This window comes from Polyodon spathula, chromosome 1 (genome assembly GCF_017654505.1).
Source record: "Polyodon spathula isolate WHYD16114869_AA chromosome 1, ASM1765450v1, whole genome shotgun sequence".
NCBI classification, from domain to species: domain Eukaryota; kingdom Metazoa; phylum Chordata; class Actinopteri; order Acipenseriformes; family Polyodontidae; genus Polyodon; species Polyodon spathula.
In genome coordinates this window covers 9,801,541-9,815,807 of record NC_054534.1, presented here as the reverse complement: position 1 = coordinate 9,815,807, position 14,267 = coordinate 9,801,541, and the positions used below count along the sequence as shown (strand labels likewise).

General features: G+C 38.4%; 1 protein-coding gene across 2 annotated transcripts in view; it reads left to right on the top strand.

Annotated features, from left to right (window-relative positions):
* The window catches only part of LOC121313833 (leucyl-cystinyl aminopeptidase-like), a 33,596-nt gene extending 30,060 nt beyond the window's left edge, over positions 1–3,536 (top strand). For both annotated transcript variants that reach the window (XM_041246634.1, XM_041246627.1), the window contains exons 17-18: positions 653–734; positions 1,783–3,536. In XM_041246634.1, the coding sequence (XP_041102568.1) occupies positions 653–734; positions 1,783–1,914 (214 nt within the window). In that variant the 3' untranslated portion in view covers positions 1,915–3,536. The remainder of the gene's footprint in view (positions 1–652; positions 735–1,782) is intronic.
* The last annotated feature ends 10,731 nt before the right edge of the window (positions 3,537–14,267 follow it).

Here is a 14,267-nt window from a genome sequence, read left to right as displayed (position 1 = left end):
TTCTAAAGGGATGGGGACACACTGATTCTTCCAAATCTACTCAAGCTCGTTCTCTGAGAATACAGTTACAGAGATCTTCTTTTTTATGCACACTCCCCTAACCTGAAACCCCTGTCCCTTGTGTTCCATGTATCAACAATCACACGTTCAGGAATTCAGTACAATATTACTATGAACTTCTTTTAGAAGCTGTGGAATGGGGACGGTGCTTCCTAGTTTAGAGGGGTCCCAGAGTGAGCCACCTTGTAAAGGCAGGGCTGTGTGCTCTGCAGGGTGAGTCGTATAGTCAGGGGAGACAGTTTCAACTCCTGGCTGTGCAAGGTTGCTAGTCTACACTGGATGTTCCTCAGGGAGCGGCTATTCTCAACGCGCACAGAGGACCCTACTGTCCTGAGCTCAAAGAGGGCACCCAGGGCTGACCTTTGCCCCCCAGAGGATGCCCACTGTGTTCAGTTCCCTTGAGCTGTTGTGGGGATCAGTGTGGTGAGGGAACCTAACTGGACATTCTAAATGGTGAAGTGAGGGGGTACTGGGGTTAAATAATAGGGCATTATATTTAATAGGGCATTATATTTCCCATTGTATTATAATAGGAAATAGGAATCTGGAAAGGCTGTGTACATTGTGTTGATTTGACCTTGTTCTGTTTTAGATTTAATCTTGGCTCCTTTGCAGTTCACAACATTGTCATGGGAACAACATCCCAGTTTTCAACACGGGCGCAGCTGTTTGAGGTAAGAGGTGACTTCCAGTCTACATGTAGAAGAACAGGGAATTCCTACCAGCTTACACTTTGGGACTTTTTACAAGACGTATCAGATTTCTCTTAAATGTAGCAAACTTTATATGGAATAGTGTTATGTGTGATTGTTTGGGCTTGTTCGTCAGACAGACTGCACAAGGAAGTAAAAGCAGAGATAAAAGCAAAGTTCGGTGTTGCTTTTAGCAACTTCTTTTTATCCAGATACAAACCCTTTGAGTTTACATTATCTTTGTAAGGGTGACGTGACCCAGAGATGACCTTAACACTATAAAAATGCACACAATCACACAGCTGAAAAAAGCAAAAACAGATGATTATAGATGTTATTCTCGGACATACTTAGATCATAATGTACAAGGGGCCTGGAATCACACTTGCTTATAGCTTTCAGATCTTTGTGGCTTGGAGCTTGGGTTCAGGAGACTAGGTTTCATGCCACTGCATGGCATACCAGGGTAGACAAGGGTTTTGATATAGCAAAGTTGTCTCGGACTAGGTCTTCGGCTCTCCTGGAACCAGGTTTCAAGCCACTTTTCCTGAAACAATGGCTTTGTGTTCCTTCAGCTTTAGGGTCTGCTTTGTAATGGTAGCTTATGTTAAGTACATCTCCGATTATTTTAATAAAGCTCTGGTACTTAAAAAGGTAATTGCATTTATGATAAAGACAATGTAATTGCACTGAGAAAAATGGGACATTACATTTGAGTTGAAATGTAAAAGCAAAACAAGCTTTTTGAAATTGATTGCAAAGAGTAAATTGACTCCAAATCCAAGCTGAAAATCATTTTATAAATCATTAACGATGCTTCCTAATATTTATCTTTGATAAGCCTTGCATAGGACTTGAAGTGAGGAGGATTTAAAATGGCTCTGCTCCCGAAACACAGTAATGAACTTCTTGTTGCCCTTGCGTCCATGTTTCTTGTGTTTTGATTCGGGTTGAGAAGTGAGCTTGGCAGCTCTGCGGTAGATTCTAATTGGACACACCACTCCTTGCTAATACTCTCCCTCCCTTGCAGGTAAAGAACTTCTTTGGGTCTCTCAAGGACAAGGGTTCTCAGCTAAGAAGCGTCCAGGAAGCAGTGGAGACAATACAACTCAATATCCAGTGGATGGACAGGAACATTGAGGCTCTGAGTCACTCTCTCTGAGCTGAGAGCAGTGCTGTGTAGGACACAGGAATGTCCTGCTCTGATTGGGTTACAGTCCTGGAGAGGCCAGTCATCGCGGCAACAGTGGCCTTTGCACAAGTATGAGTTCTAGCTAGCTCATTGCCACTGTGATCCCTTTTATTTATATAGAGTTTTTTTTTTTGTTGTTTGTTTGGTTTGAACTTTTTCTTCATTGTTAATGTGGGTATGTTAAGCTACAGACCAAAAAAAAAATAAAATAAAATAAAAAATATATTGTAAATATACGGAGGGAGGTATGTGTTATATAGAGATAGCGTCATCAAAATAGCATTTTTTTTTTTCACGGATTTATGACAAAGCACGAGGAAGGCAGAAAATGTTTATTGTGTGTGTGGTGTGTACTTATTACAACACCTGTAATGTATATACACACTGCAGTACAGATAATAGATTGCAGTACTGAACCAGTGTATAGGCTAATCTAGAAAAAGAGTGAGGGGACTTGTCTGTGATGGATATTCTCTCCCTCAATCAAATGTAAAAAGTGTAAAACTGCCTGTTCTCTAGCTGCTTTTTTGTATATAGGCTTCTAAAAAAAAAAAAAAAAAAAAAAAATGCTTGATTCATTTCCAGCAGCAGTGTCCAGATTGAAAAGTGAACCCTGTATGGCTGTGTTCTTCATCGAGTCCTTGCATTTGTTTTTCACGTACTTAAAACGGTGGGATTCTGAATTAGAACTTCTTAGTGCATCCTCACCTCAATCTCTGAAAGATTGCATGGGCTCATCCCCAGTTAACCCCTCTGTACTTTTGATGGGGACGTAACATTGACGTTGATCCTAATTGAGTGTACACTATGCGGTGGCTTTATTCATAGAACAGCTGAGGGAAAGGTGTTTTGTTTTTATCTTTTTCTTTTAAAACCAAAGAATTAGAGGTTGTGGTATTCAAGAAGACATATGAATTTGCACCACAGACTCGACTGCTGGCTCACACAGTAAAATAAGGGTTAAATGAGGCATTGGGTAGTGTGTTTGTTTCCTTTTGAATTAGAAGTCTTTCTAGTAAATAACCTTGTTTTCTTTTTTTAAGTACACACTGGCGTAAAGATTTATATATTTAAAATATAATGGAGCACAAGGTTTATTCATATCATTTGACCTTAAGTAAGGAATATCATGCAAGAACTACTTGATTATAAATATTTCTGATCTGAAGGAACTACCTTTAGTTTTTTTTAATGTTCCTTGTTTTAATTCAGTATGTCAGTTCTGTAGGTGTATTTTAACTAGCCTGGTTTTATTTAATGGGTTTTGCTTCACAGTGGCAACAAGTCATGTTAAATTGATTTGAAGCTTTACTGCGAGATAGCTATGAACCACTTCTCTAAACTAAATGAGGGGAAACCTTAGTAGTAGCTTTTATAAATGAACAACGCAAACATGGGGGGGGGGGGGGGGTCCCATTATAATTTCAATGCACATTTCTAAAGCTAAATTCCTTTTTCAGGGAGTTATAAAACTTTTTTTGTTTTACATTCAAACCAGGTCCTCGCAGGGTAAACTTTACGATAAAACATTGTTTTTGTAATAATGTTCAGACCTTTAGCGTTTTATAAAGGTATAAGACTGTGTAATGTAGGTGGGTATTTGCACTGGTACAAGTTTTCAGAGTCCGCAAAGGGTTAAGGTAGGTCCCGAATTTCATTCCGTTTGAATTCAAGTGCCTTGAAGGCTTGCCAAGCCTGGGTGGAGTTTTTAAAACGGAGTGTACAATAGATTGGCTTTGAGAGAACGGAAATGTATTGACAATGAATATGCAAGCTCATGAAGCACTGCTGCTTTTATGGTACATTTAGTTTATATAATGCTGTTCTGCTACACTGCCAGGGTTTCAGGGAGATTTTATTTTATTTTATTTTTTTTTTTAAATGTTTGGATGTTTTCAATTTGACTGTTTTCAAATAGTTGTTGTAGATTATCTTAGTTGTATAGTAGATATCATATATATATATATCTATTGATATATATATATAATATATATATATATACTATATATAATTATAATATATAATCGTATATACTATATAATTACATATATAGAGTATAAATGGCACCTTTCTGGTTTTTGAGGAGGTGTTAGCGAGGTCCATATAAGACTGTTGTTCAATCACTCACCTTCCTTGTAAATTAAGGATTATATTTTAACATGGAGTGACAAGCAGAACTGGTTCTTATTTGTCGTTTTTTTTCTGGTTTGCTAACATAGTGGTCCAGATTAAGTGTTTTTGTTTTGTATTATTGTTTTCTTAACACATCCCTTGCTTACTCATACATCCATTTTGTATAGCTTCAAGCCATCACAACCTGCATGTTGTAAATCTTTGTGTTGAAATAGTCAGTAGTTCCTGAGTGCTCTGCAGTTAGCTACGACTTGTCTGACAAGACTATTTAACCTGACTGGAATCTTATCTGGATCCCCAAAGATACCTGTACATAATTACTGTAGTTGCAAAGCTTTACTCTTGCTGAAAGTGATGATGTCACCCATGCATTCGTTGACTTTGTTGTTGCACTGCTTGGCTCTGTTTCTGAGGCAGTTTATATTCATATTGTGACCATATGGCAGAAGCTCATTTACTAGTATTTAAAGAGGAAAATCATTTATTTGATAGGTTTTTCCTTTTTATGCTGTTATTCAGGTATGTTGAGTGATTGTGATATTCCACTATTGAGTTCTCTCTTTTTTTTTTCACTATATCTATCTGTACCTCTGCAAGCTTCTCTGGAATGTTGTGACTACCTTAGACTTGCTTGTTCCGTTGACGTCCTGCTGGCTATCTGCGCGCCCTGATTCTGAATGTCTGAGAGGACAGCAGATTTGAAAGGTTACGCTGTAGCCTGGTTTGAATGGAATGAGGAGGTCTGTTCAGTGCTAGGAAGCTCTTCAGACAAGGTCAAATAAATTTTCCATCTAGGTAAAGACTGATTTAGATACAGACTCTGCTGTATTGTAGCTTCAGAACCCAGAAACACTCTTAATGGTTGAAAAGTGGGATAAATAATTATAATGACAGCATGATACTGTACTTTCTTTTTAATAGGAGTAGCAAATGCTTGATATCCTAAAATGTTAAGCTGTTTAAAAAATGGTTAAGCTGTTATAAAAAATAAATTTACTATATATATATATATATATATATATATATATATATATATATATATATATATATTATATATATATATATATATAAGTAGATATATATATATATAGTAAGGGTCCTTGAAAAAACCCAGGTCGGCTTTATTATTTTTCACATTAGCTTTCTTTTTCTTTTTTGCCCCTCAGCCTTGAAAGGAATTACATGACTTCAATGTACATGTTATTTTAATTCTAACACTGGAAGGAAAGAAAACCTTAAAAATGTGGTACGATACGGTCTTCTCAGACATGCCTGTAATACATTAATCTCTCAGGTTGTAAATAGAATCTTACTGTGTGGTGCGACTACAGAAGAGATTGCAGAGAGGGGCAGCATTGTTCACAGTACAGGGGCAGTGGAAAGACATTTGCTAGTGCAGCTACCAGGTAATATGGAATATCAATGCAAACTTGTTATTATCTCAGTAAAGCGCTGTGTACAGTTTTCAGCTTTGTTTTACTTTCTCAAAAAAGGTGCAAAGTTCTGCACACTGGAGTGGAAATCTGATGCATCAGGCCTGTACTGTTTAAGAGGGGGACGTTGGCCATTGTTACTAAATTAACACTCCATAAGCCAATGTGTCATACACCTATCACAATCCTCGTGTCATGGTGGGTATGCACAAGTGTTAAGACTCCTGGTTTCTTTTGCGTACATGGCAATTTTGTTTGTTTTGAACTTGAACGGTAAATGTAAAAAGTGAAGGTTATTTAAAACACCTAGAACAAAACCAGTTTATAAAAATAAAAGTAATAATCTATATGTTATTATACATAAAATGTACTTTTATCTTTTCTTTTTTAAGGCTATTTGTATTATGCCAGGCTTGTAGCTCTTGAATTTGCCTTATACCCTTAAGTTCCAGGAAAAGCCTGTATTTTTTTTTTTGTTTCAATCTATTCATGTTCTAAGCACTGAAATTGAGGCATGTAAAAACACAGTGGCTTTTTTTGTGATATGGAATAAATATTTACCTAAAAAATGTGTGTGCATGTGTAGTTCTTGTTGCTTAACGGAACACAAGAATATTAGCTGAGAAAAACCAAACTATTGGCGAGTAAATATTCTGAAGCTTTTTATTTTTTTATTTCTTTTTTTTTTTTTTTTATATAAATATGGCCCCTAAAGGTAGGCATGGAACTGTGTGTATAAACGCTCCCACGCAATGTTTATGTTACCTAGACCTAGCAAGAATCGGGTAACCTCTTTTACAATTGCAAAAGGCATGAACGGGCATTGACAGCATTAAATGATATAGCACAGCACCTGGCTCTTGGTTTAATAGATGGTACGATATCTGAAAATAGGTGTCCTGCATCTTCATTTTGTGTTCTTATAAAGTACATTATTAGCATCCAAATACATAAGTGTACTTTGATAAGAATGGAACTCAAGCCATATTCTACTCTCTGGACTAGATCACTGTATTGGTGACTGGAGCCACTGTAGCTGTTATGCAGGAGAGTAAATCCATTGGGAGAAATGTATGTTATAGACCAAAGTAAGGCAATAAGTCAGTGTTTTAGAAAAACTATACACAGCAGTTGGCATCAGCCCATAGTTTTTTGTCCCCCCCACACACTTCCCTATTGGTGCTTGCAATCATGTTGAGCAAATTATATTTGAAGCTTCTTCTAATACAACGACCTGTATATCAGAAGCAGGTTGGTTATGTGTGTTTTAATTCATAGGAATCTTTGATTTGTTAATGGACTTGAAGACATTAGAATCATTAGCAGTGAAGACATGTAAAATATAGTCATAAGCAATACCCTGTGAAAACAACTGCATTGATTTCTAGACTGCCACTAAAAATAACATGATTACCATAACACCTGGTTAAAAATAAAAACAAACCCGCTATAAAGTGGTCACAGACCAGTTTAAACTAATTTAACATCTTTAAAAAGCCTCTAGGAGATGTGACAGCTTCAGTGTTTTAAATGTGTTTACAGACACATTTTTACAAACGTCAATTCAAATTGAATTCAGTAATTCTCGCACAATTAGAATACGATGATCAACATAACATTTAGAAAATTAACACATGTTATGATTGATATATGATTTAGGATTAGAAAAATTATCACTTTTTGCCCAGAAAACCCAATTAACCAAAAACCACTACAAAAACGTGCTTGACTACGGCACCCCCTGATTGAATGTAGAGATTGAACCAAGTTTCCCCAAATGCAAGCACTTTTCAATTGAATGAAAACTAGCGAGACATGAAATACGAAAAGTACAAAAGTGTCTATCGTTTACAAATAAGAAAACTGATGCATTTAGCAAGTCTCTTTTTCAAGAGTACAATGGTGGATTAAAAACGAAAAGCTTTAAAAATCACAAGAGACGCAGTACTTCCGAGCACCACTAAGTGGGGTTTGATGCTCTTAAAAGCTCACTTCAGAACCTGTGAAACATAAAGGGGGAGGGGGGGGTCAGATACAACTCCTGCCTCACACCCAAAGTGCCTAAGAGAGCGTGAAAAAGTGCGCTGTGTATTCATGAAGAACTCATTCCTACACTGTTACTCTGCCAGAAACCTTGCAAGTGGCGCCTGAACAAACCTGAATCTTGGACCCACAACAACTGGCTGTAAAGGTAAGTAAAATCTTTTGTTTTTGTTTTTTGCATTATCGAAACGTTGATATTAAATTGCCAGTTATTTGTTTAAGATATGTTTTTTTTTTTTTTTTGCAAATGTTCCTGCAGCACCATGCACCTTGTTTAATTGAGCAATGCACCATTGCCATTGGTTGAATGTGTGTGATTTGATTGATAGCCAGTGGACCATGATTTTTTTTCTCTTTTTTTCTCTCACATGTTGGGATTCTAGTTATAAAGCAGTAGTTCAAGCAACATTATAAGCTGCAAAGAATGTGGATTTAATAACGAAACAATTAAAAGAACAGCTCTCCAGATTTGTGATGCTACATACTGCTTGGACTAGAAGAGGATATCTCGGATCTATGTCCCCTATTCTACACAAATTTCATTTTCAGTGCCAGCGCTCCCCAAAACTGTTAACAGATTGCTCAACAAATGGGGACCAAACAAACAGGCAGATACAGTGCTAAGAAAAAGTTTGTGAACCCCAATGATAATTATGGAAATTCCATAGTAAAACTATGATAGCCTTCTTGAATCAAAACCAGTCTTTTCTTAAGTATCTAATGAAACAAAATGATTTATGAATTAGACAAACAATGAGTAATTAAGGTTCAGGGTATGTGAAAAAGTAAGTGAACCACTGGTTTTATCAGCTCAATTAAGGGGATAATTAGAATCAGGTGTTTAAATAATTAAGTAGATCTTCAGGGGTGAGTTTGGGAGGCCCGACACTATATAAAGATCAGAAACTTTGTGAGTTTGTTCTTCACCATACAGGTGTGTGGAAACATGTCATGCCACGATCAAAATAAATCTCTGAGGACCTCAGATAAACAGTTATTGATGCTCATCAGTCTAGAAAGGGTTGCAAAACCATTTGTAAGGATTTGGGACTCTACCCAGGAGCGGGTGTCCTACCAAAATCTCTCCAAGAACAAACTGGAAAAACATCAAGGAAGTTACAAAGAACCCCAGAGTAGCATCCAAGGATCTGTCGGCCACCCTCACCTTGGCTAATGTGAGTGTTCATGACTCAACTCTCAGAAAAAGACTGAACAAGAATGGTGTTCATGGAAGGATAGCCAGGAGGAAACCATTGCTCTCTCTGAAGTTTGCTAAAGAGCATATAATTGACTTCTGGAACAATGTTCTCTGGACAGACGAGTCAAAGGTAGAACTTTTTGGCCTCAATGAGAAAGGTTATGTTTGGCAAAAACTAAACTCTGTGTTCGAACAGAAGAACCTTATCCCAGCTGTCAAGCATGGTGGTGTGAGTATGATGGTTTGGGGCTGCTTTGCTGCCTCAGGACCTGGATGGCTTGCCATCATTGACACAACCATGCATTGTATCAGAAGATTCTAGAGGAGAATGTCAGGCCATCTGTCCATGAGCTGAAGATGAACCGAAAGTGTGTCATGCAGCAAGACAATGATCCTAAACATACAAACAGATCTACAAAAGAATGGCTGCAGAAGAAGAAATTCCACATTTTAGAATGGCCTCGTCAAAGTTCGGACCGAAACACACAAAAGCCAACACAAGAAGATTACTACCAGTCTCCTATTTCTTCAGCTAGCAGTGCACAGACCGCAGCAGCGGTACCATTGACTTTCATTCTGCATCAAAGTAAACTCAAACCCAAGGTCTTCAAGGGGATAAGAAACCCATCAGCTGAAGAGTGGCTACAATCAGTGAACTTGTACAGGTCTGCCCTATATCTAACAGATATTCAGATGCTGAGAGAGCTTGCTAGGCTTTTGGACAAAGAACCCCAGAAGTGGTTTAAAGCAATGTCAAGCCATGTTAACTCTTGGGAACATTTTGAAGACCTTTTCAAGCAAGCTTTTCGATTTGTAGATAATCAGGAACTCATACTAAGAAATATTCTGGAAAAACAGCAGAAATACAATGAACCACTTCCCAAATTTCATTACACACATGGTAAATGAATTCCGTAAATTGAAAAATTCACCTTCAGAAGCAGAACAAATGAAAATTGTTAGATCAAATACACAAACGAGGAAGACAGGGCTATGGTCCACTTAGACATTTCTAGAGAGAGTCGAAAAGAGTATACAGAGCAGAGGGACCTTATACAGGAAATGAGTTTCACACTGACATCCTCCAGCCATACAGTCCAACTGGTTACAAATGACAGGCAGCAATTATGATAGACACTCTTTTCCACCAGCTAGAGGATGGTCATCTTGGCCTACAGGAAAGCTTCAGGGGGAAGAGGAGATAAGAAGGGGGCACCCCTTTTCTCACAGTTAACCACAGCCTCCAACTAAGAAAGAACCACATACAGCTGTTATAAGGCATGTCAGAGATACAGATACTACTATTGCTTCTACATCACCACTGATTTTTCTAGTTCAGATCAAGAAAAACAAATTTGAATGCACTTTGGATACTGGCACTTCTGTTTCTGCCATCAACCTAGAAAACATGACCACATGTGGAATAGAGAAAGAAAAAATGAAACCATCTTCCTGACATTCAGCTAGCTGACTCAAAGACATGTGCTCCTGAGGGGATAGTGTGGCTGCCAATCAAACTTGGAGGACAAAAATTCTCACGTTAATGTCTTGTAATACCTGGACTTAGCTCATCAGTTATACTAGGCATGGACTTTATTGAAAAACTTAAAGTGATCATTAATACAACATCTCATACTGTATACCTCGGCAAACAATGCCAACATTTGGCCATTTGTTGTGCCCAGGAAGTAAAAGCAGTCCAGAAAAATAATGACCCAGAAAGGCTGTAATATGGCAGTATAGCATGCTTGTCTTACACAAAGAAAATACATGAAGAAAAAGTTTTGCTGTCTGACCTTAATCAACAACAGCATAAACAACTTTATGCAACTATGATGGAATTTGAACACTTGTTCAGCGGTGAACTTGGCTGCACTAGCTTAGTGGAACTTTCAATTGAAACTGTGAAAGCAAAACCCTTTAATGCATGCCTGGGAATCTTCCTCCCAACTTGTGAGGGCGCTAAAGAACGGGAGGAGAAGTATCTGGAAGGGCTGGCCTGACAGTTCGTTTCCGGGTCAGGGAAGTGGGTCAGCCTGGAGGGAAGCGCGACTCTGTTGTAAGACCGTATTGATTTGAAAGGTAAACGAGAGGCAGCTGCAAGTAATAAGGCAGCTGCAACCGTTTATCTCGATATCATGCGGGATTACATATAGGGGCCAGGGTAACGCTGATCTTCTCCTTTGTTTGGGTTAAACGAGTGGAGAGAGAGAAGGACTGAGAGAGGAGCTCTCAGAGTGGATTGTGTTAGTGTTTTGTATTGTTGTGTCTGTCCGTGTAACTGTCTGTTTTTGTATTCAGCACTAGACAGTTAACGCACGTCTCCGGAGCTGTCGAAAGGAGAGCACTATCCGGAGCACCACTGCACTGAGCACCTGCACGTTTTCGATCACCCAGGACTGGTGACCGTACCGCTGTTTTTGTTCAGGACTGTGCCCTTGGTTTCATTATCCCCGTGCTTTACACATTGTTGTGTATTGCCGGGGATTTATTATTTTTGACGGTCGCCAGACCTGGAAAAGAGCAATAAAGCACTTATTCACTGAATCACTGTTGTCTGTTCATCACTCCTGCACCGCACCACCGCGACATCTGTTCCCCTTACCAACCACTTTGCCACAATGCCTTATCATGCATCACCTCTGAAGAGAAAGATCATTGATGAACAAATTGACTCTATGCTCCAAAAAGGAATAATTGAACCTTCAACGAGTCCATGGGCTTCGCCTGTTGTCATTGTCCAGAAGCCGGATGCAGAGCCAAGGTTTTGTATTGACTATTGACACCTAAACTGTGTAACAACTAAAGATTCCTACCCACAGTTAATGACTGTTTGGATTTTTTAGCTGAAGCAAAGTACATATCTACCCTTGATCTTGCCCGGCGCTATTGGCAAGTTTCAGTAGCAGAAGAATCCAGATCTAAAACTGCCTTCATTTCAAACAGAGGGTTCTTTCAATCTTCAAGAAGTTTTTGTAAGACTTTCAGAAGCAGGCCTAATTACAAAAATTACTAAATGTCAATTTTGTCACAAAGAACGGGTATTTCTTGGACAGGTAGTGACATATGAGGGCATTAGACCAGACACAGGAAAAATGAAAGTGGTTGCAGATTTTCCATAGCCAACCAGTGTGAAACAAGTGAGACAGTTCCTTGGACTTGGTAGATACTGCATAAAATTAATCAAAAACTATGCTATGTTAGCAGATCCCTTAAATGCCCTTGCTCCTCATGATACTGCATTAATATAGGATGACCAATGCACAACAGCCTTGCAACAGCTTAAAGACAGACTCAGTTCTACACCAGTACTAACACTATCTAATTTTGACAAACCCGTCATAGTTAACACAGATGCTTCAGACACTGGACTACGGGCAGTGCTAATGTAACAAGACTGACAAGCAAAGGACACAGTGATCGCATATGCTAGTAGGACCTTACATCAAGCTGAAAGATCATGCTCAACTTCAGAGAAGGAGTGTTTGGGCAGTGGAGCATTCCAGGCCTTACATAGAAGGGACTGGGTTCATTGTGGCTAACGAACTGCCCAGACCCATCAAGACATCTTGCCTGCTGGTGCTTAAGATTTCAAGAATTTGATTTCAACATTATCAATAGACCTGGAAAGCAGAACTTGGTTCCGGACATGCTTACCAGAAACCCTACACATGCCTTAAACCCCGTAACCAGGGACTTGTTGTTTTGGAAGATAAGAACCAACTAAGATGCAGTTATAGGACCCCATTACTATAGGACATACCTCTAGGTTAAAAGGGACCATAAGTTGTAATTTACCAGTTAATAGTTTAACTCCAGTTCTAGTATTTGGTTTTGAAAAGTTGAGTAAAACTGAGTTAAAGAAAGGGAAAGCAGCCTTTATAAAGATAATAGTCACGTACAAACATCCAGTAGTGCAAGGTTAAAGTCACCTTATTTTTCTTTATGGCTTTCAGGTTGTTTATGAAAGACATTTTCTACTTATATTTGAAGATAAATGCATAGGGTTTGTAACTGTCCACTGTAGGAAATAATGTGACGTTCACACTAGGTATAATATCAATAATATTGCCATTGTTTGTGGTATAGGTAGGTTTGTAACTGTGCATTGTAGGAAATAGTGTAATGTTCATACTAAGTATAATGTCAATAATACTGCGACTTGTTGTGGTATAGATCGGTTTAAGACCTGAGTATGGTCCTCATAATAACCAGGGGATATATGTATTGATCCCTTATATATTAATATTAGCTCTGTTTGGAGTTCCTGAGAGACTGACATCAAACTCCTCTCTTATAAGAACATAAGAAAGTTTACAAACGAGAGGAGGCCATTTGGCCCATTTTGCTCGTTTGGTTGTTAGTAGCTTATTGATCCCAGAATCTCATCAAGCAGCTTCTTGAAGGATCCCAGGGTGTCTGCTTCAACACCATTACTGGTGAGTTGGATCCAGACTCCCACAATTCTCTGTGTAAAAAAGTGCTTCCTGTGTAAAAGTGCCTGTCCTGAATGTCCCTTTATCTAATATTCATTTGTGACCCCTGGTTATTGCTTCTTTTTTCAGGTCGAAATAGTCCCTTGTTCAAGACTTAATAGATTCAATTCTTTTAGCTTGTCTGCATATGACATGCCTTTTAAACCTGGAATAATACTGGTCGCTCTTCTTTGCACTCTTTCTAGAGCAGCAATATCCTTTTTGGAACAAGGTGACCAGAACTGAACACAATATTCTAGATGAGGTGCGTTTTATTATTTATCGATTGCCCAGCCTGACTGAGGTTTTGTTTTTATGTGTTCATGATTAGTTTTGTTTACCTTGTTATTTTGCTCCGTGAGAAGTGTTTTCCATTTAAATATTTTATTTATTTTTGTTTAATAAAAAACGGCGCAACCGTGCAATAACCTGGCCTACCTGTTTGTGCTGCAGTTATTTCCTGGCCTGACGTCACAGCCCAGGCTACCCTGTCACAAAGGTATTAATGCATTTCCTTATTTTATTTATCTGTATGGCTTTATGTTGAAGTTTTAACATGCTCACTGAGTTTAATAATTTAATGTTAAAATATAAGTAGGGATGCACCAAATCCTGGATTCGGTTTCGGATTCGGCCCGAATACTTGCTTTTTGAGCAGGATTCGGATTTGGTGAACCGAATCTCAATCCTATATCCTCCCAGACACACATCCCTTTTAATACACACCCCCAATGTGTGCAGCTCTTATTTAAATAAAAGACATGGATCCAGTATTGAACGTAGCTGTTGTATTTAATAACAAGAACACGTCTGATAAACTGTGTCGCAGCTCTCAACTCCTTTACTGGTGGTGCATGAACTAAACACGTCATTCAGATGCTGAATGTAAACATACCCCCATATGCAACACCACATTCACGTCACACTTTTCATGAAGTAAAGTTATGCAGTAAACCTGTAATATATAGTAACGGCAAACTGTTGTAGACTTTTGTGCTTTGTTGCTTTGTCTGTCAAACATGTCCTAGAGATAACACTGAG